Source organism: Leptopilina heterotoma, unplaced genomic scaffold, assembly GCF_015476425.1.
Source record: "Leptopilina heterotoma isolate Lh14 unplaced genomic scaffold, ASM1547642v1 Lhet_113, whole genome shotgun sequence".
Lineage (NCBI taxonomy): Eukaryota > Metazoa > Arthropoda > Insecta > Hymenoptera > Figitidae > Leptopilina > Leptopilina heterotoma.
In genome coordinates this window covers 1,099,504-1,119,257 of record NW_025110832.1, presented here as the reverse complement: position 1 = coordinate 1,119,257, position 19,754 = coordinate 1,099,504, and the positions used below count along the sequence as shown (strand labels likewise).

Sequence of the window (19,754 nt, the reverse complement as noted above, 5' to 3'; positions counted from 1 at the left end):
CTTAGTAACAAAAAGAATTATTTGTCTTTCTTTTTTATCTCGGTTTGTAAAATGAGATTCGTAACTTTTGTTTTGCCAAGGCTTCTTCGATCATTAACATAATATAAAAGATGAATCACATTTCGGATGTTCTACTGTAGTTCTGTTGGAGCCACGTATTCGGGCACTCATCTATATTCTTGCAACCTATGGTTGAGTTACTATAGTAATGTTTACATGTCATTCTCAACTTGGGTGTAATTTAAAAACATTTAGAATTTAGAAGTCTATACAATGCCAGAAATGTCTAAAAACAGTAATGTAGACCTTAAATCAAAACTTGACACTGCCGTAGAGTTGGAGAGTCAATTTATTCTTCGATTGCCAGAGGTAAGTAATGAATTTTTCACACTTATTTAGAAGCAATAGAACTTTCTCTTTGCCAAGACGTCAAGTTTTTTCTTAAATCACATTATAAAAGTAGTACTAAGTTTCTAATTGTTCGTGTTATTAATGTACATACTTTAACCCTTATATGTCGTTTTAAATTATATCCGAAATGTGCAGAAAAGGTTATGTCGTATTCAAAAAACACTCCTTATTTTCATTATCAATACTGTACCAATGATCTTACAATGATATAATACACCAATATTAACTCGATTTTTTTTACTTTTCTTAACGTTTCCTGACCTCAGGAACTCGAAAATTACTTTTTCAAAAAATCTCATTGCAGGTGTGTGTATGTAAACATAACATTTTCACTTCTCCCAAATTGCATAAGAGGTGAAGGGGTATTTTTTTTAAATTGTAGATCTTATTCTTATTATTGTAGATCTTATTTGCACAAAATCAAGTAGCCATTGAACCTTATTTATCAAGTTTAACTTTTTTTTATGATCGTCTGACCAAAAACTAAAAAAGTTTTGTAAAATTTAATTGAAAATAATTAATTTCTTCATGTATTTTAGGTATTAAAAATGTTAAAAATCAACTTTTGAAGAATTTTAATTGCGAATTTTGAAAATAATTGAATTTAAAAAATTTTAACGAAAAATTAGTTAATTTAGAAATGAAAATTAATGAAAAAAAAATTTAAGAAAAAACAATCATGTTTAAAATTTTTAATTCAATTCTTTGAAAAATGTTTTAGTTTTTTTTACATTAATACAAAAAGGCTGTTAAGAAATTCAATTATTTACGAATGATTACATTAAAATATTTAAAAAAAAACTAATTCTGTGAATTCCTTTTATCATCATTTTTTTTACTTTTGTATTCTTATTTTTTCTACCTTTATGCTTTTCAACTCCTTATATTCTAGGAGCCGGCAAAGGTCTTAAGAGAAACATTACAAAATGGCTTATCTTTAAAAGATAGATTAGGTATTAAGTTGGAACAAGATGTGCGCTATGGAGAAGTCAGACTCGATCATTGGTTACTTCATGCAAAGGTATTTATCATCACAATTGATTTTTTCCTCAAATTTGTATGTAGAATAAATTATTAAAAAATTTCATATCTCAAAACTTGATGTAACGATTTTAAAATTAATACGACTAATATTTCTACTAAAAGACTACAAAGGATAATCTATCATTATCTTAGTTGTTCGCTCAGTTTAAAAAACCTTTTCCGAACAAGCAAGAGACTTTAAAACCATAACACACTATCCATCGATCTTTTCAATTTTTGGCAAAAAATGTAGATAAGTCTCTATTTCATTAAAATTAAATAATTAAAACATTTCAGTTCAACTCATACATTGTAACACTTATTCATTGTACATTCATTAATTAAATTAATTTAAAAGAACAATATTAATTCATAAACCTTTATAAGCGAGAGGAATCGCTCTCATACCTCTATAAGCGAAAGAAAATTGAGGGTTCCTTGAACTCGTTTATCCAAGTTCGACTGTACTCCCTAAATCTTATAACCTTTGACAAGGATAATTAAAAAAGCACCTAACACACATATTGTAATTTTTAATAAAAGTTTCATTTTTTTGAAAACTTAGTTCTGTTAAACTAGAATATTTCACTTATTACAGTATTAAACACGTTGTTTTTATTTTTATCTATTTTGTAATTCTTTTTATAACTAATTACTGTCTTTATACATATTTTCTTTTCTGATAATGATAATTATATAGTTTCTAACTTAACGCTATTCGATGGTCTCTTAAATTTTTAGATTATGTGCCTTATTCACGTCACAGCTTTATAACTCATGCTTTGCACAAACTGTGACGTCATAATGGCTCAAATGCCCTTAAGAGAAGAAATTATTTTACATTTAATTATTTTTCTTTTCTATTATTTTAGATTTGTTTTTAAGTTTACATTTAACAACTATTTGAATAATTTTCATCACAATATAAAGAAAAGAAATAAGTAAAAATATCAAAAATCCATAAACATCTAAAAGTTCTTTTTGTATCCAGTGCAAATTTATTGCTGGAGATCTCAAAATTCCTCCATTTCTCAGGACATATTCGATCCAGTAAATTGTCGTCTCCTCAGGGTCCGTAGGACGATCTTTGAAAATTTTAAAAGCAATTTTTGCAGCTTTTCTATAAAATTAAACAACATTTTTTACTTCTTTAAAGTAAATGATAATATTTTCTTTTACAATGTTAAAGGACGACGCACAAAAAGTACATAAATTGGTCCCTGGTCAAATTTATTAATACTTATTATTGATTATATTTGTTCAAAATTACTTTAAATCAAACATATATCCAAAATACGAAACAAATTTTGCCGGGAACCAAATTATGTACTTTTTGTGCGGAGTCCTTTACTACAGATTTAATGTTACATTCGTGTTTCGAAAAAGTGTTTAGAAGAAAAGTGAGGTTAGATAAAAATGGATTCAGAGATTCTGAATTCTGATTGGATGGAAATATTACCGGTTATATTACGCACCAATAGGGAAATCTTTGGCGCCATATTACCTAACCATATTTAACAACTTCTCTTAAGTCACAATAGATCAATCGGAGCAATTATTTAATTCATTTCACATTAAAATTTTTTGTTAATGATCGCAAGGGAACATAAGTTTTGACAGTTTTATATATAAATTTACATCTACCTTATTCAAAACTAAAAGTTTTTCTCTCAAAATTGTATGCTTATTCAACTAAAAATAGTGAAAAATATTACCTGTATGATGAATTATTTAAAATTTCTGTCAATACATTAAAGAGAATTGTCTCCTTAATGTTATTCAGATCTAATTTAATTCCCATATTTTTTTTCACCAGTGTATCCAAATTTATAAACTGATCGATAGCTATTGGAATTCCGATAACAGGAACACCAAAGTATAAAGCCTCTAGTGAACTCAAAAGACCGCAGTGTGTTATAAAAGTCTTGGTATTTTCGTGTCCTGAGAAAAACAATAGTTATTTGAATTTAAAATAAATTCAAAGTAATAACAAAAGCAAATAGTAAAGTAAAACAGCACTTAAAACTGGAATTTGTGGTATCCAGGGAAGAGTTTTAGCATTTTCTGGAATTCCAGGGGGAAGATTATCTTCATATTTGACTCGAACTAAAAATCTAATAGGTTGCAGTTTTCTCATGACTGAATAAAAAGCATGAATTGTTTCATTTGGCAACGAGTCGATGCGGAATATTGTTCCAAGTGAAAAGTAGATGACTCCGTGATTACTCTCGTCCATCCATTTTTGCATTTCCTTGAAATCGTAATAATATTTTCTGCAACGATTTTTAAATACTTTTTTTGCTTTCGATTGGCTAGTAATTTTTCGAAATTTTACTAGCCAATGAAAACACAAGACTATTTCCGCTACCCACCCTTGTACATTACTTCTAACCTCTCTTTTTCTTTGTACATGTAATAAAAAATTATCTTACAGCCGTCAGCTTGGTTTCGTCTTGTAAAATGTGTAATCCTCCGACTTCCACTAAAGCTGGAATTGTGCTTTTAATTCCATTAAAACTGAAGTGAGTGTTACTAAGTGTCAAAACCGAATTTTCTAACAATTCGCTAACAGTCGGTAAATCTCGACTTATATGTTTCCTTATAAGTTCCGTTTGTATTTTCTCCGTGTTGTAATAAAATTCATATTGCCCCGTGAACTTTTCTATGGTATTTCGCAAACGATCCCAGAAAGAATTAATTTCTAATAAAGAAGATAGTGCATGTGGATGAGTTGCAGATGATGATGGATATCCTATTGCATCTTCCACCCATGGATACAAACTTTGAGCCGACAGAGTTACTAATGGAATATTTAAAAATTGCGCTAAACCCATAAAGCAATTCATTCCAAAGGCCTGAAATTATTCAAATAGTTAATACTTTGGAAATAAAAAGAATCATAAGCTTATAGATTTCTATACAGTAAACTATACCTCAGTAATTAAAAGATCGTAATCGGCTTTCATTTTCAATTTTTTGATGATATCTTGCACTTTTTCATTGGCAAGTAACTCACAAACGGAATTTCCTAGCTCGTGAGATATAAATTCAACTGGACCCTTAGTGTAATTAGTTGCTAAGAATTCAAATGTCACGTCAGTTACAATAAATGGTACAATTTCTAACATACTATAAATAACCGTATAATTTTGCGGTGGATTTTCCAGTTCATTGACAACAATAACGTCCACTTGATGTCCATGTTTTGCCAATGCTTTCATTACCGATTGACAAAAAATACCATGACTCTTTACGGGTACTGGAAATACGCCTAAAATTTTATATCCACTTACACCGCTTCCTATTGTTGAATACAACAACAAAAGTATTGAAAATTTTGATAAAATGTTCATTTTATTTTTTTTTGAGTATTCGTTTTGCTTTCGACTTTTGGTACTATAATATACGTTATACGTAATTTTATTGTTTTATTTTCAAATTGTCATTATTTTTTTTTTCTAAATTAGTACATAATTATTAGGCAAGTATTTCGTGAAAAAGCAGTTATTTATATGTAGTTCACTTATAATAAACGGGTTTTTTTCCTTCACTGTTTTGCTCTTTTGATAAAAATGTAAATATTTAATAGTAAATTTTTCAAGTTATTTCTTGCGAAAATGTTTCTTTTGTCTAATTGTCGCTACAATAACAGTATTGAAAGAAAATATTTAATAATACTAATTAACCTTTTTGTTTTTCTCGGGTTTGTTCTTGTTTTTTATATTGTCAATTGCTCCGATAATTGTTACGCTTAAAAAATGACGCAGTTGATCAGACTGCAAACTCAGATCCCCCCCACCATAGCGCCAAACTTGCCCTTTCCATTCTCCACTAACACAAAGACTCACGGTGCGTTTCAACTCCGAGAATTATTAATTCCAAGATAATTATAATAGATATTGCACGTTTTATAAGAATCTTTAAAGTAATTCCCTTTTTAAGCATTTTTTTGCTTAGGGAATTTTAGGAAATCTGCCTACAGATACATTGGATTCCGCACTCCAAGGTTGTGTGGGGTTGGTATAATAAAACAAAAGGAAATATAAAAAAATAAATTAATAAACATAACAAACTGTCTGTGCATATAATTATTGCGTAACGCTAATTTTTGAAAATTTTGACCCCTCCCCTCCCCACATGTAACACACTGTTACATACATTAGCGCCATTTTTTTGGCTTATCGTAACAAATATAGCTTGACCCCTCCTTCCCAAAAAAGTGTTACGTAATATATAATATAATATAATATATTTTCAATTTTAAAATTAATGTATTGAAAATCATTGAATTCCCGACAAGAAGTTTATTATTTATAAAAATAATTGAATTCTTTCAACCGACAGATTAGCTCAGTCGGATAGATGCCTCGCTTAGCGGTCGTTTAAGGACCAAGGGTATAAGTATCCTTGGTTCGCGCCTACTTGGCTTGGTATTTTTCCGACACGTGAGACAATCTGAGCGGGAGGTTTGACGTCGAGGTATAATGATGTGCACCGTCGATTATTGTCCGGTACACACCATTAGAACTCGACTGTCGATAAACCGGTTGTACTCAGGAGAGGTTTTTTACAGTTTCCGTCTCAACTGGCGAGAAAACCCATTTGACGGGTGGTCCAGGCAAATGCGAGTACTCCTAATTTTCAAGTCGCTCTGTAGGCGCAAAACTTAGTATTAGGAAAATGTATGAAATTATTTTAAAATTTATATTTGAAAATAAAAAATTTTGTAATTTGCATAACAATAATAAATTGAATATCACGTTCCGCGCGCCAGCGCGCGTAACGTTTGCTAGTATTTAATACTCGTGAACAATACAACGGAATTACATGATCCAAAGTGAAAATTGAAGCTAATGCTCTAAGCTTTTAAAAAATATTTGTTTGTAATGATAAAATAATTTTTACCAAAGTTACATAACTTTAAATGTTAGTTAAACAAGCAAGTTTTTTAATAAGTGGATAATGTGCATTTAGTTAAAAAGTTTATGAAAATCATTACTCGGGGGTTTTCCGGGTCGCTGATTACTTACCTGACATCAGACTTTCAAAATGGCGGATCTAATATGTCTAATATGAAGTTTAACACAACTTCTTAAATTTTCGATCGCCATATTGGATCCGACATTTTGAATTTTCAAAAATGGACACTGGATTCGTAATCAGCGACCCAAAAAACTATTAAAGCGTGTTGAGATATAAAATTTTCTATGCAGGGTAAATTGAACCATTTTGGCACCGATTTCTGCAATGTAATTTAACCGTAGCAGGGTTAAATTAAGAGAAGAAATTATTTTACATTTATTTATTTTTCTTTTCTATTATTTTAGATTTGTTTTTAAGTTTACATTTGACAACTATTTGAATAATTTTCATCACAATATAAAGAAAAGAAATAAGTAAAAATATCAAAAATCCATAAACATCTAAAAGTTCTTTTTGTATCCAGTGCAAATTTATAGCTGGAGATCTCAAAATTCCTCCATTTCTCAGGACATATTCGATCCAGTAAATTGTCGTCTCCTCAGGATCCGTAGGACGATCTTTGAAAATTTTAGAAGCTATTTTCGCTGCTTTTCTATAAAATTAAATAATATTTTTTACATTAACATAAATGGTAATATTTTCTTTTATAATGTCAAATTTACTACCTTTTCGATTTACTGCAAAACTTTTTTATTTTAATTACCCACACAGCACATGATATTTCCTAAATATTTCCTGAATATTTCACTGAAAGATTGAAATATTTCAGTGCAAAGTTCTAGAAATATTTCTGCAAACAGGAAAATGTCCGCTTATGTGGGAATATTGACGCGAAAGTTGAGAAAATATTTCATTGAAATATTTTGGAAATATTCAACTGAAATGATGCGCACTGGTCGAACTCAGTTTCTATGGCCTGTAGAGCTGCGCAGTAGTTTTTGGCTTACTATATCCTATGGGTTTTAAAATATTTCAGAAAATTCCTATTGGTTTGAGGTGTTTAACAAATTTTTCCATTTTGTGAAATATTTTCACAATATTGCAGAATCTTTATGTGTAATATTGCAGGAATATTTCAATGAAATATTTTCTCAACTTTCGCGTCAATATTCCCACATAAGCGGACATTTTCCTGTTTGCAGAAATATTTCTAGAACTTTGCACTAAAATATTTCAATCTTTCAGTGAAATATTCAGGAAATATTTAGGAAATATCATGTGCTGTGTGGGTAATAAAATATTATTTAATGAATTTAATGTTATACATTCGTGTTTCGGAAATGCGTGTTTAGAAAAAAGTAAGGTTATAGATAAAAATGGATTCAGAGATTTTGAATAAGGTAGTTCAAGTTGGGTGGGGGAAATCCAATATGGCTGACATCAGCTGATTTACCGGAGGACAAACAATGCATTGAATTCAATGGGACAAATCAGTTTTTTAACCATAACTTTTTAAATATTTATTTTTGAACCATAGTGTAATGGAAAATTATTCTTTATTTATCGAAATCTATTTTTTAAAACAATAAAAACAAAAAATTAAATTTTATTGTTTTAAAAAATAGATTTCGATAAATAAAGAATAATTTTCTATTACACTATGGTTCAAAAATAAATATTTAAAAAGTTATGGTTGAAAAACTGATTTGTCCCATTGAATTCAATGCGTTGTTTGTCCTCCGGTAAATCAGCTGATGTCAGCCATATTGGATTTTCCCCAACCAACTTGAACTACCTTATTCTGATTGAATGGAAATATTACCGGTAATATTACGCACCAATAGGAATATATTTAGCACCATATTACCTAACCAAATTATTTAACATCTCTCAATTAATATGATCAATCATTTCGTTGATTTCAAATGATCCAGTAAAATTTTTCGGTAATGATCTCAAGGTACAATAGGTTTAACAGTTTCATATAAATTTACATCTACCTTACTCAAAAACAAAAAGTTTTTCTTTCAAATTTTTGTGCTTATTGAACTTAAAATAGTGAAAAATATTACCTGTATGATGAATTATTTAATATTTCTTTCAATACATTAAAAAGAATTGTCTCCGTAATGTTATTCAGATCTAATTTCATTCCCATATTTTTTTTCACCAGTGTATCCAAATTTCTAAACTGATCGGCAGCTATTGGAATTCCGATAACAGGAACACCGAAATATATAGTCTCGAATGAACTCAAAAGACCACAGTGTGTTATAAAAACTTTGGTATTTTTGTGTCCTTAGAAAAGAAATGGTTATTTGAATTTAATTGTAAATAAATACAAAAGGCAAATAGTAAAGTAAAACAGTACTTAAAACTGGAATTTGTGGTATCCAGGGAAGAGTTTTAACATTTTCTGGAATTCCAGGGGGAAGATTATCTTCATATTTGACTCGAACTAAAAATCTAATAGGTTGCAGTTTTCTCATGACTGAATAAAAAGCATGAATTGTTTCATTTGGCAACGAGTCGATGCGGAATATTGTTCCAAGTGAAAAGTAGATGACTCCGTGATTACTCTCGTCCATCCATTTTTGCATTTCCTTGAAATCGTAATAATATTTTCTGCAACGATTTTTAAATACTTTTTTTGCTTTCGATTGGCTAGTAATTTTTCGAAATTTTACTAGCCAATGAAAACACAAGACTATTTCCGCTACCCACCCTTGTACATTACTTCTAACCTCTCTTTTTCTTTGTACATGTAATAAAAAATTATCTTACAGCCGTCAGCTTGGTTTCGTCTTGTAAAATGTGTAATCCTCCGACTTCCACTAAAGCTGGAATTGTGCTTTTAATTCGTTGAAAACTGAAGTGAGTGTTGCTTAGTGTCAAAATCGAACTTTCTGACAATTCGCTAACAGTCGGTAAATCTCGACTTATATGTTTCCTTATAAGTTCCGTTTGTACTTTCTCCGTGTAATAATAAAGTTTATACTGCATAGTAAGCTTTTCTATGGTATTTTGCAAACGATCCCAGAAAGAATTAATTTCTAATAAAGAAGAAAGAGTAATTGGATGAGTTGCAGATGATGATGGATATCCGATTGCATCTTCCACCCATGGATACAAACTTTGAGCCGACAGAGTTACTAATGGAATATTTAAAAATTGCGCCAAACCCATAAAGCAATTTATCCCAAAGGCCTGAAATTATTCAAATAGTTAATACTTTGGAAATAAAAAGAATCATAAGCTTATAGATTTCTATACAGTAAACTATACCTCAGTAATTAAAAGATCGTAATCAGCTTTCATTTTCAATTTTTTGATGATATCTTGCACTTTTTCATTGGCAAGTAACTCACAAACGGAATTTCCCAGCTCGTGAGATATAAATTCAACTGGTCCCTTAGTGTAATTAGTTGCTAAGAATTCAAATGTCACGTCAGTTACAATAAATGGTACAATTTCTAACATACTATAAATAACCGTATAATTTTGCGGTGGATTTTCCAGTTCATTGACAACAATAACGTCCACTTGATGTCCATGTTTTGCCAATGCTTTCATTACCGATTGACAAAAAATACCATGACTCTTTACGGGTACTGGAAATGCGCCTAAAATTTTATATCCACTTACACCGCTTCCTATTGTTGAATACAACAACAAAAGTATTGAAAATTTTGATAAAATGTTCATTTTATTTTTTTTTGAGTATTCGTTTTGCTTTCGACTTTTGGTACTCTTTAATACACGTAATTTTATTATTTTATTTTCAAATTGTCATTATTTTTCTTTTATAAATTAGTATATAATTATTAGACAAGTATTTTGTGTAGAAGCAATTATTTGTATCTAGTTCACTTATAATAAACAGGTTTTTCTCCTACACTGTTTTGCTCTTTTGATAAAAATGGAAACATTTGATAGTAAAATTTTCAAGTTATTTCTTGTGATAATGTTTCTTTTGTCTTATTATTGCTACAATAACAGTATCGAAAGAAAATATTTAATAATACTTATTAACCCTTTTGTTTTTCTCAGGTTTGTTCTTGTTCTTTAGATTCACAATTGCTCCGATAATTTTTACGCTTGAAAAAATGTGGAAAGAATTAAGGTCATGTTATTTAGTGGTCACGTGCTCCATATACTTTACTATGGGAACACGTGACCACTGAATAACATGACCTTAAGCCAGCCAAACATAGGAAAACGTGAAAAAATTAAAGTTGATAATTTTAATTTTTAAATACTACTTCCTTATAGTAAATAAAAAGGCTTATCTTTATTTCCTATGACTTTTTTTAATTGAACGAATATGTTAGATAATAATAGCCAAAGACTGAAAAATTTTAGTTCTTAAATTTCATTGAATTTTAAAACATAAATCGTCATATCTGATCTTCAAAATAATTTATTTACATAAATTAATTTTTTTAAAGCAGTTAAAATTATTTTTCAAATTTTCCAATATGGCCGGACTTGTGGTCGGCGCAGAACTGTATCTAAACTTTAAAGTTGAAACTAAACTAAATTGATAAGTTAATATTCATCCTAATTATAATTTATTTATTTATTTATTATTATAAACGGGTTTACAAAATCATACCCTTCATAGAGAAAAGGAAAAAAAGAAACATATATTCATTACAAAAGTAGCGCTGTAAATATTACTCAATCAATAACAAAAACGTGGATGAAAATTTAACAAAGTTAGTCAAGTTTTGCTATTTAAGTGTTTAAAAAGCTCCTGCGTAAATCGACTTTTAGAAACGTTAAAAAAGTCTACACTTTAAGCATGATTAGCCTCTTGACAAAGCCGAGTAAGGGGTGAGTTGCTTCCCAAATTTGTGCGACTGAAAGGTACTTTAAAAGTTGCTCTATTTCTTAAAGATACGTACGGAACTGACAATTACAACAATAATAATTAAAACGGAACAATAATTACGTAAATTAGTTCTAAAATAAGTGAAAGAGGGGTTATTTTCGGATCTTTATTTGAAACATAATAGTTAAATTAAGAGAAGAAATTATTTTATATTTAATTATTTTTCTTTTTCACTTTTTTAGATTTGTTTTTAAGTTTACAATTGACAACTATTTGAATAATTTTCATCACAATATATAAAAAAGAAATAAGTAAAAATATTAAAAATCCATAAACATCTAAAAGTTCTTTTTGTATCCAGTGCAAATTTATAGCTGGAGATCTCAAAATTCCTCCATTTCTCAGGACATATTCGATCCAGTAAATTGTCGTCTCCTCTGGATCCGTCGGACGATCTTTGAAAATTTTAGAAGCTATTTTTGCAGCATTTCTATAAAATTAAAAAATACTTTTTACTTCTTTAACATAATTGGCAATATTTTCTTTTATAATGTCAAATTTACTACGAAACTTTGTTATTTTAATTAATAAAATATTATTTAATGTTACATTCATGTTTCGGAAATGTGTTTAGAGAAAAAATAAGATTAGATAAAAATGAATTGAAAGTTTCTGAATTCTGATTGGTTGGAAATATTACCGGTAATATTACGCAGCAACAGGAAAATGTTTGGCGCCATATTACCTAACGATATTTAACAACTTCTCTCAAGTTACAAGTTAAATTTTTGGATAAAGATCGCAAAGTAAAAAATTAAAATAAGTTTAACAGTTTTATATAAATTTACATCTACCTTACTCAAAAACAAAAAGTTTTTCTTTGAACATTTTGTGCATATTAAATTTAAAATAGTGAAAAATATTACTTGTATGATGAATTATTTAATATTTCTGTCAATACATTAAAGAGAATTGTCTCCGTAATGTTATTCAGATCTAATTTCATTCCCATATTTTTTTTCACCAGTGTATCCAAATTTCTAAACTGATCGGCAGCTATTGGAATTCCGATAACAGGAACACCGAAATATATAGTCTCGAATGAACTCAAAAGACCACAGTGTGTTATAAAAACTTTGGTATTTTTGTGTCCTTAGAAAAGAAATGGTTATTTGAATTCAATTGTAAATAAATACAAAAGGCAAATAGTAAAGTAAAACAGTACTTAAAACTGGAATTTGTGGTATCCAGGGAAGAGTTTTAACATTTTCTGGAATTCCAGGGGGAAGATTATCTTCATATTTGACTCGAACTAAAAATCTAATAGGTTGCAGTTTTCTCATGACTGAATAAAAAGCATGAATTGTTTCATTTGGCAACGAGTCGATGCGGAATATTGTTCCAAGTGAAAAGTAGATGACTCCGTGATTACTCTCGTCCATCCATTTTTGCATTTCCTTGAAATCGTAATAATATTTTCTGCAACGATTTTTAAATACTTTTTTTGCTTTCGATTGGCTAGTAATTTTTCGAAATTTTACTAGCCAATGAAAACACAAGACTATTTCCGCTACCCACCCTTGTACATTACTTCTAACCTCTCTTTTTCTTTGTACTTGTACATGTAATAAAAAATTATCTTACAGGGATCAGCATGGTTTCTTCTTGTAAAATGTGTAGTCCTCCGACTTCCACTAAAGCTGGAATTGTGTTTTTAATTCCATTAAAACTGAAGTGAGTGTTACTAAGTGTCAAAACCGAATTTTCTAACAATTCGCTAACAGTCGGTAAATCTCGACTTATATGTTTCCTTATAAGTTCCGTTTGTATTTTCTCCGTGTTGTAATAAAGTTCATATTGCCCCGTGAGCTTTTCTATGGTATTTCGCAAACGATCCCAGAAAGAATTAATTTCTAATAAAGAAGAAAGAGTAATTGGATGAGTTGCAGTTGGTGATGGATATCCGATTGCATCTTCCACCCAGGGATACAAATTTTGAGCCGACAGAGTTACTAATGGAATATTTAGAAGTTGCGCCAAACCCATAAAGCAATTCATTCCAAAGGCCTGAAATTATTCAAATATTTAATACCTCGGAAATAAAAAGACTCATAAGCTTATAGATTTCTATACTTAACAGTAAACTATACCTCAGTAATTAAAAGATCGTAATCAGCTTTCATTTTCAATTTTTTGATGATGTCTTGCACTTTTTGGTTGGCAAGTAACTCACAAACGGAATTTCCCACCTCGTTAGATATAAATTCAACTGAACTCGTAGTTGCTAAGGATTCAAATGTCACGTCAGTTATAATGTATGGTACAATTTCCAACATATTATAAATAACTGTATAATTTTCCGGTGGATTTTCCAGTTCATTAATAACAATGACGTCCACGTGATGTCCATGTTTTGCCAATGCTCTCGTTACTGATTGACAAAAAATTCCATGACTCTTTATGGCTACAGGAAATACGCCTAAAATCTTATATCCACTTACACCACTTCCTATTGTTGAATACAACAAGAAAAGTATTGAAAATTTCGATAAAAAGTTCATTTTATTTTTTTAAATATTCGTTTTGCTTTTGACTTTAGGTACACTTCTATATATAATTTTATTGTTTTATGTTCAAATTGACATTATTTTTCTTTTCTAAATTAATATATAATCAGTAGACGAGTATTTAGTGCAGAAGCAATTATTTGTATCTAGTTCATTTATAATAAACAGGTCTTTCTCCTACATTGTTTTACTCTTTTGATAAGGAGTCGTCCATAAATTTATAGACGGCTCCTAAATGTAAACATGCGATAGTAAACTGTTCAAGTTATTTCTTGCGATAATGTTTCTTTAGTCTAATCATCGTTACAATAGTTTTTATTTATCATAGTTATCTTAAACTTTATATTTAAATTTTTGTGTTTCAAACATATTATTATATTATTATAATATATAATATAATATAATAATTATTATATTATATTTAATAATACTAATTAGCCTGTTCGTTTTTCTCGGGTTTGTTCTTTTATAATAAAAGTTTTAAACACAATGAAATTTTTTTAACAAACAATTTTTAATTATCTTATGTTTTTCTTTATAAATGAAATTGTTGCTTAAAAAACATTATTTTGCATTATTATTAATTTTATAATTTTAATATTATATAATAATTTTAATATTAAAAATAATTATTTTCAGGTAGTGGATTTGCCTACTATTGTAGAATCATTAAAAACTATAGACAACAGAAGTTTCTATAAAACTGCTGACATTTGTCAGGTGAGAAAATTAAATATTTGTACGACTTTTTAGTTCTTTGTATAAAAACCTGATAATCTGGGTGTAGGAGAATATTTAAATTCTTTAGTTAAGTAACAACGAAAAAATGGTGTAATTTTGAAAAACTTATTTTCAAGATGCTTATTTGTAAAGAAGAGGATGACCAGACAACTACAGATGAAGAATCACCCGTGAGACAGAAGAAGAAGGACCCAAATAAAGTTGATAAGAAATTTTTGTGGCCACATGGTATAACACCGCCAACGAAAAACGTGAGGCGCAAGAGATTCAGAAAGACATTAAAAAAGAAATACGTCGAAGCTCCAGAAATTGAGAAAGAGGTGAAGCGTTTACTTAGAGTTGACAATGAAGCAGTGAACGTTAAATGGGAAGTAATTTGCGAAGACGAAGATCAGTCGAAACCGAGTAAAGTGTCTTCCAGTGGAACGGTGAAAAGTAAGAGAGACAGCGCTGATGAAAACATATCACAAAGTGTAGATATCGGTGAGTGAGCTTGGAGTCTTTCAAATTGCATTCAGCATTCTTCAATCTTTCGATTTTTTATCATAAATATTTTTATTTCAGCTGAACATGACATCTTCGGAGAGCCAGTAAGTGACAGTGAAGACGAAGATGAAGAAGGAAACATAAATGTACTGGAGTTTGATGAAAACAGTCGCATGTCGGCAGACAGTCGAATTTCAGACTCCAATTCAATGCAAGTGAGATATTCGGAGAGATCTGGAAATACAGTGGTGTCCACGGCAAGTGGTTTAATAACTGAATTCAGTAAAGACATGTTCGTTCAAGCTCATGAGAGGAACGAGGAAAAACCAAGTATAGAAGAAGAAATCAAAGTTCCAAAACTAGAAGCCTTTAATACTGAGTATATTATTCCCGAGAACGACAACTTCTCTCAGCCTCAATCTACAAGTAAAGGTAATTTTATGATATTTCGTTATTCAGTTTTATTTGAATGCGACATTATAGGTTTCGGTTTTTCGATTGTTTTCCCTTTACAATACATATGAATGAAAATATTTGTGTATTCTTAAAACAAAAATATATTATTTGAAACAGATTCTTTACAAGCACGTTTAGAAACTCTCCATGCGGAGCTGGCAGTTCTGCGTGAACGACGTTTGCAACAAGAGTTTGAAATTACAAGCATTGAAAACGTTAAATTGAGACAAAGATTTCAAGAAATTTTGGATAATTTATTGTCTCAGGAAATGCAGAAATTACAAGAGGTATGCGTAAATAGATTATTACTATTATTAATCATGTTTATTAGTTTGTTAAACGTAATGAGAGTATATTTCATTAAAATTGAGTAGTCACTTTGTTGCATATATAAAATCTATTCTTGATTATTTGCAGTAATTTAGTTTTCAGGATAAAAACGACCCTTTGAAGTTTACAGGCCTCGGATATTATGACTTTTTTCGACTATTTTCAAATTATTAAAAAATTGCGATTTTTTCCACTTTTCTTCCGAATTTTGTGACAAAATACCATATTTTTTAGAATAAAATGCAACTTATTTCGATTTTTATAGTGTGGTAAGCATAACTAAGTATAGACTAATCTTTGAAAATTTATTTTTGAATAATTTTTCTAATTAAATTTTTAAAATATACAATTTAAGATTTTAATAATTTAAATTTTGTAAAATTTAATTAAAAATATATCATTTTTTCAAGTATTTTATTACAATTTTTGAAAATTAACTTTTAAAGAATTTTAAATGAAAATTTTGGTAATAATTGATTTCTCAAAAATTTTAATGAATAATCTTCAAGTGTAAATTCAATAAAAATAAAAATTAATAAAAATTCGGTTCTAAAAATAATATTAAAATAGTTTTAAAAAAAGTAATTCGTTCGAATTTTTTAAAATTCACTTAGTTTCAATATTTCCGAAAATTCAAATACATACACAAAATAATATCATTAAAATTTTTTTGGAAAAAATAATCATATTCAAAATTTTTAAAAAATTCTTCAAAAAATTATTTTTTTTAAATTAAACAAAAATTCTTCAATTATTTTCGAAAAATTACATTCCAATATTTATAAAAAAATAATTCTTAAAATTGTTTTATCATAATCTTTTAAGATTCAATTACCTTCGAACAAGGTAAATTAAAATTTTTTAAAATTTGAAGAAATCATTTATAATTAAAATTCTTCAAAAATTTGATTATTTTTTTTATATTTTTTAAAAACTCAATTATTTTTAAAATATTTTTTTATATTTAAATTATTTTTCAAAGATTTTACTAAATTTGAATAATTTTTAAAAGATTTTACCAAATTTCAATTTTTTGGACATTTTAAATTTTTTTAATATTTTTAAAAAGTTAGTTTTACGAATTTCTTTATTAACAATTTTGAAAATATTCTACCTTAATATATTTAAAAAGAAAAATGGACGGTTTCAATTATTATAAAAAATTAAATTTTTGTTTAAAAAAAAAAAATATTCGTGTACAGGGTTGCCACTTTTCTAGGTTTTCCAGGTTAAAAAACGAAATATTTCCAGGTTTTTAAAACTACATTTATATTTTACAAAATTGTTAATTCTAACCTTTTTGAAATTAAACAATTATAAAAAATTGTTATAAAACATGAAAATATCGATCACTCTAATGCAATCGATATCTTCATGTTTTATAATAATTAAAAATGTTGGACTGATAAAATCATCATTTTATACCTATTATTATTATAAGAATATTGTTACTGTAACTTATTCAAAATTACTTTCATTATTTTAATTTAATTATTGTTTTCCACAATTTTTAACTAAAATTCTTCTTTATAAAGTGTAAATTAATTATTATTAATAATTTCTGAAACATTTCTTTCAACATTTTCAAATCCTTTTGTTTACAATTCAATTTTACGAAATTTCATCGATTATTCAAGTACTCGGAAATTCTTCAATCAAATATAACTTCAAAAAAATGAAATTTAACTTTTACAAAAAAAATTAAATCTACACAATTTTGAGTTAAATGTATGAAAAATTTAAACATTCAAAGATTATAATTTGAGACCTGCTTTTCAAAACTCAATTATTATCTAAAGTTTTAACTGAAATTCATATTTCAATCAATTATTATTAGAAAATTCAACGACAATTCAATTATTTAAATACAAAAAAAAATAATTTATTGAAGAATCAATGTTTTTTAAAATTCAACTCTCATAACAAATTTTTAAATAGGTAATTAAAATTCTTTTCACGAATTTCAATAACATTTTTAAGAACAATTTCATTTTTCGAGAAATTAGATTAAAAATGTATTAAAAATAATTGAATCTCTGTTAAAAAAATTTCATTGAATTGAGAAAAGTTTTTGAGAATAATTGAAATATTGCCAAGAATTTTATTAAAATTTTTGAAAATAATTGAACTTTAGAAAAAAATTTTAATATTTATAAAAATAATTGAAATTTCGACTATAACTTTTATTAAACTTTTGACCATAATTGAATTTCTGCTAAGAATTTTATTACTTTTGAAAATAATTGAATTCTTGACAAGACTTTTTTAATAATATTTCTTTTTAAATACCTAATTATTTTTAATACAAAAATAAAAATTTATTGAATAATTGAATGTTTCTCAAAATTGAATTCTCGTAAAGAATTTTATTAACAAATTTTTAAATAATTGAATTCTTTTGACGAATTTTAATAAAATTTTAAGTAAAATTACATTTTTCGAGAAATTCGATTGAAATTGTATCAAAAATAATTGAAATTCTGCAATGAGTTTTATTATCTATGTAAATAATAATTGAATCCCTGTAAAAAATTGTATTACATATATTTATAAAAAATAATTGAATTTTGGAGAAAAATTTTAATATTTATAAAGATAATTGAAATTTTGACGATAAATTTTTTTAAACTTTTGACCATAATTGAATTTCTGCGAAGAATTTTATTACTTTTGAAAATAATTGAATTTCTTTGATGAATTTGAATAAAATTTTTAAGAATAATTATAAATTTTTCGGGAAATTCCATTAAAATTGTATTAAAAATAATTGAAATTTTGCGATGAGTTTTATTATTTATGAAAATAATTGTAAATCTTTAAATTTTTTGATTATTTATGAAAATAATTGAATTATTGCGAAGAAAAATTGTAAAGGCAACTCTTTTAAAATTGAATTATGAAAATTGAATTAAAGAAAAATTAGATTTCAAGAATAAGCACAATAACTTTAGAAAACAATAATTTTCCAGGATTCCAATGAAAATTCCCTGACTTTTCCAGGTTTTTTCAAGGTTTATAAAAATTCCCTGACATTTCCAAGTTTTCCAGGTTTCCAGGTTGCGTGGCAACCCTGGTGTAAAAATTTTCGGAAGGGTTGTAGTTTTAATTTTTAGAAATTATTAAATTTCAGAAGTTAAACTGGTTTAAATTTTATTTTCTGTGAAAAAAGAAATATTATGAAGTATTTAAATATTTATTTAGCAAAATTATTCGAGTTTTGATTAATTGAATTTGGAAATCAGTGAAGAATCAGGGAAATACAGAATAACATTTTTTGTGACAACACTAAATTAAATAAACGACTTTTTTTCTATTTTTAATCGACTAAAGCAACTTTTTTTGCTCGTTAATGTCGATCCGAGGCCTGAGTTTAAAAAGAGATCGGTACCGATCTCGAAACGTTAAGATTTGTACTGAGTTACTCTAGTCGGATTGTCTCTATTAGAAATATGGCTCTCTCTACGTATATTGATATTACTTGTATTCTTAGGAGACTAACTTATTACTTTTTCTTCATTTCAGATTCAAGATTTAGAACCTGCATAAATTGTTTTGATAGATATTATATAGATTGCACACTAAATAACATCTTACGTTTCGTTATTTCACTATATTAATTAAGTTAAAACTTCTTGTATTTATAAATAAAAACTTATTCTTGTTATTAGAGATATGAAAATTAAGCATTATAAGACTTAAAAGGAAATAAAATTATTTGATCATATTCGTTTTAAATTTAATGAAATCTAATGAAATCTTCTTACGTTATTTAAACGTGTGACCTAGGAGCCTTCTATATTTAAATTTTTTCTTTCTGCATTGGATTTGTTATAAATTATAATATTAAAATAATTAGACAATTGTTTTCAAAAAATAAATATATTTTTATTTAAACGGATAGATACAATTAGGTCGAAAGGGATAAAATAAAGCTAATCTGTTTATTTAAAAAATGCCACGATTATAATTAAAATGAATGCAAA

The 19,754-nt window shown here is 27.5% G+C and overlaps 4 protein-coding genes across 5 annotated transcripts; 1 reads left to right on the top strand and 3 right to left on the bottom strand.

The window, feature by feature from the left end:
• The first annotated feature begins 185 nt into the window (after nucleotides 1-185).
• On the top strand, nucleotides 186-19,495 carry LOC122505619 (transcription initiation factor TFIID subunit 7). Its single transcript, XM_043617365.1, has 7 exons — nucleotides 186-369; nucleotides 1,304-1,432; nucleotides 14,398-14,478; nucleotides 14,616-14,982; nucleotides 15,064-15,417; nucleotides 15,559-15,728; nucleotides 19,294-19,495. The coding sequence occupies exons 1-7, from the start codon at nucleotides 274-276 to the stop codon at nucleotides 19,315-19,317; spliced, it is 1,221 nt and encodes a 406-aa protein (XP_043473300.1). The 5' UTR covers nucleotides 186-273; the 3' UTR covers nucleotides 19,318-19,495.
• LOC122505605 (UDP-glucosyltransferase 2-like) lies at nucleotides 1,683-5,204 on the bottom strand. Of its 2 annotated transcripts, XM_043617338.1 has the most exons (6): nucleotides 5,121-5,195; nucleotides 4,368-4,705; nucleotides 3,867-4,289; nucleotides 3,454-3,685; nucleotides 3,150-3,375; nucleotides 1,683-2,554 (listed from the first exon to the last, which is right to left on the bottom strand). In XM_043617338.1, the coding sequence occupies exons 2-6, from the start codon at nucleotides 4,653-4,655 to the stop codon at nucleotides 2,278-2,280; spliced, it is 1,446 nt and encodes a 481-aa protein (XP_043473273.1). In that variant the 5' UTR covers nucleotides 4,656-4,705; nucleotides 5,121-5,195; the 3' UTR covers nucleotides 1,683-2,277. The 2 variants fall into 2 exon arrangements, with proteins under 2 accessions (XP_043473273.1, XP_043473265.1); XM_043617330.1 differs by having other exon boundaries at nucleotides 4,368-5,204.
• Nucleotides 8,784-10,113, bottom strand: LOC122505640 (UDP-glucosyltransferase 2-like). Its single transcript, XM_043617397.1, has 3 exons — nucleotides 9,643-10,113; nucleotides 9,142-9,564; nucleotides 8,784-8,982 (listed from the first exon to the last, which is right to left on the bottom strand). The coding sequence occupies exons 1-3, from the start codon at nucleotides 10,060-10,062 to the stop codon at nucleotides 8,932-8,934; spliced, it is 894 nt and encodes a 297-aa protein (XP_043473332.1). The 5' UTR covers nucleotides 10,063-10,113; the 3' UTR covers nucleotides 8,784-8,931.
• On the bottom strand, nucleotides 10,959-13,925 carry LOC122505615 (UDP-glucosyltransferase 2-like). The gene is made up of 5 exons (XM_043617351.1): nucleotides 13,342-13,925; nucleotides 12,836-13,258; nucleotides 12,417-12,648; nucleotides 12,118-12,343; nucleotides 10,959-11,681 (listed from the first exon to the last, which is right to left on the bottom strand). The coding sequence occupies exons 1-5, from the start codon at nucleotides 13,750-13,752 to the stop codon at nucleotides 11,405-11,407; spliced, it is 1,569 nt and encodes a 522-aa protein (XP_043473286.1). The 5' UTR covers nucleotides 13,753-13,925; the 3' UTR covers nucleotides 10,959-11,404.
• Nucleotides 19,496-19,754: the final 259 nt, after the last annotated feature.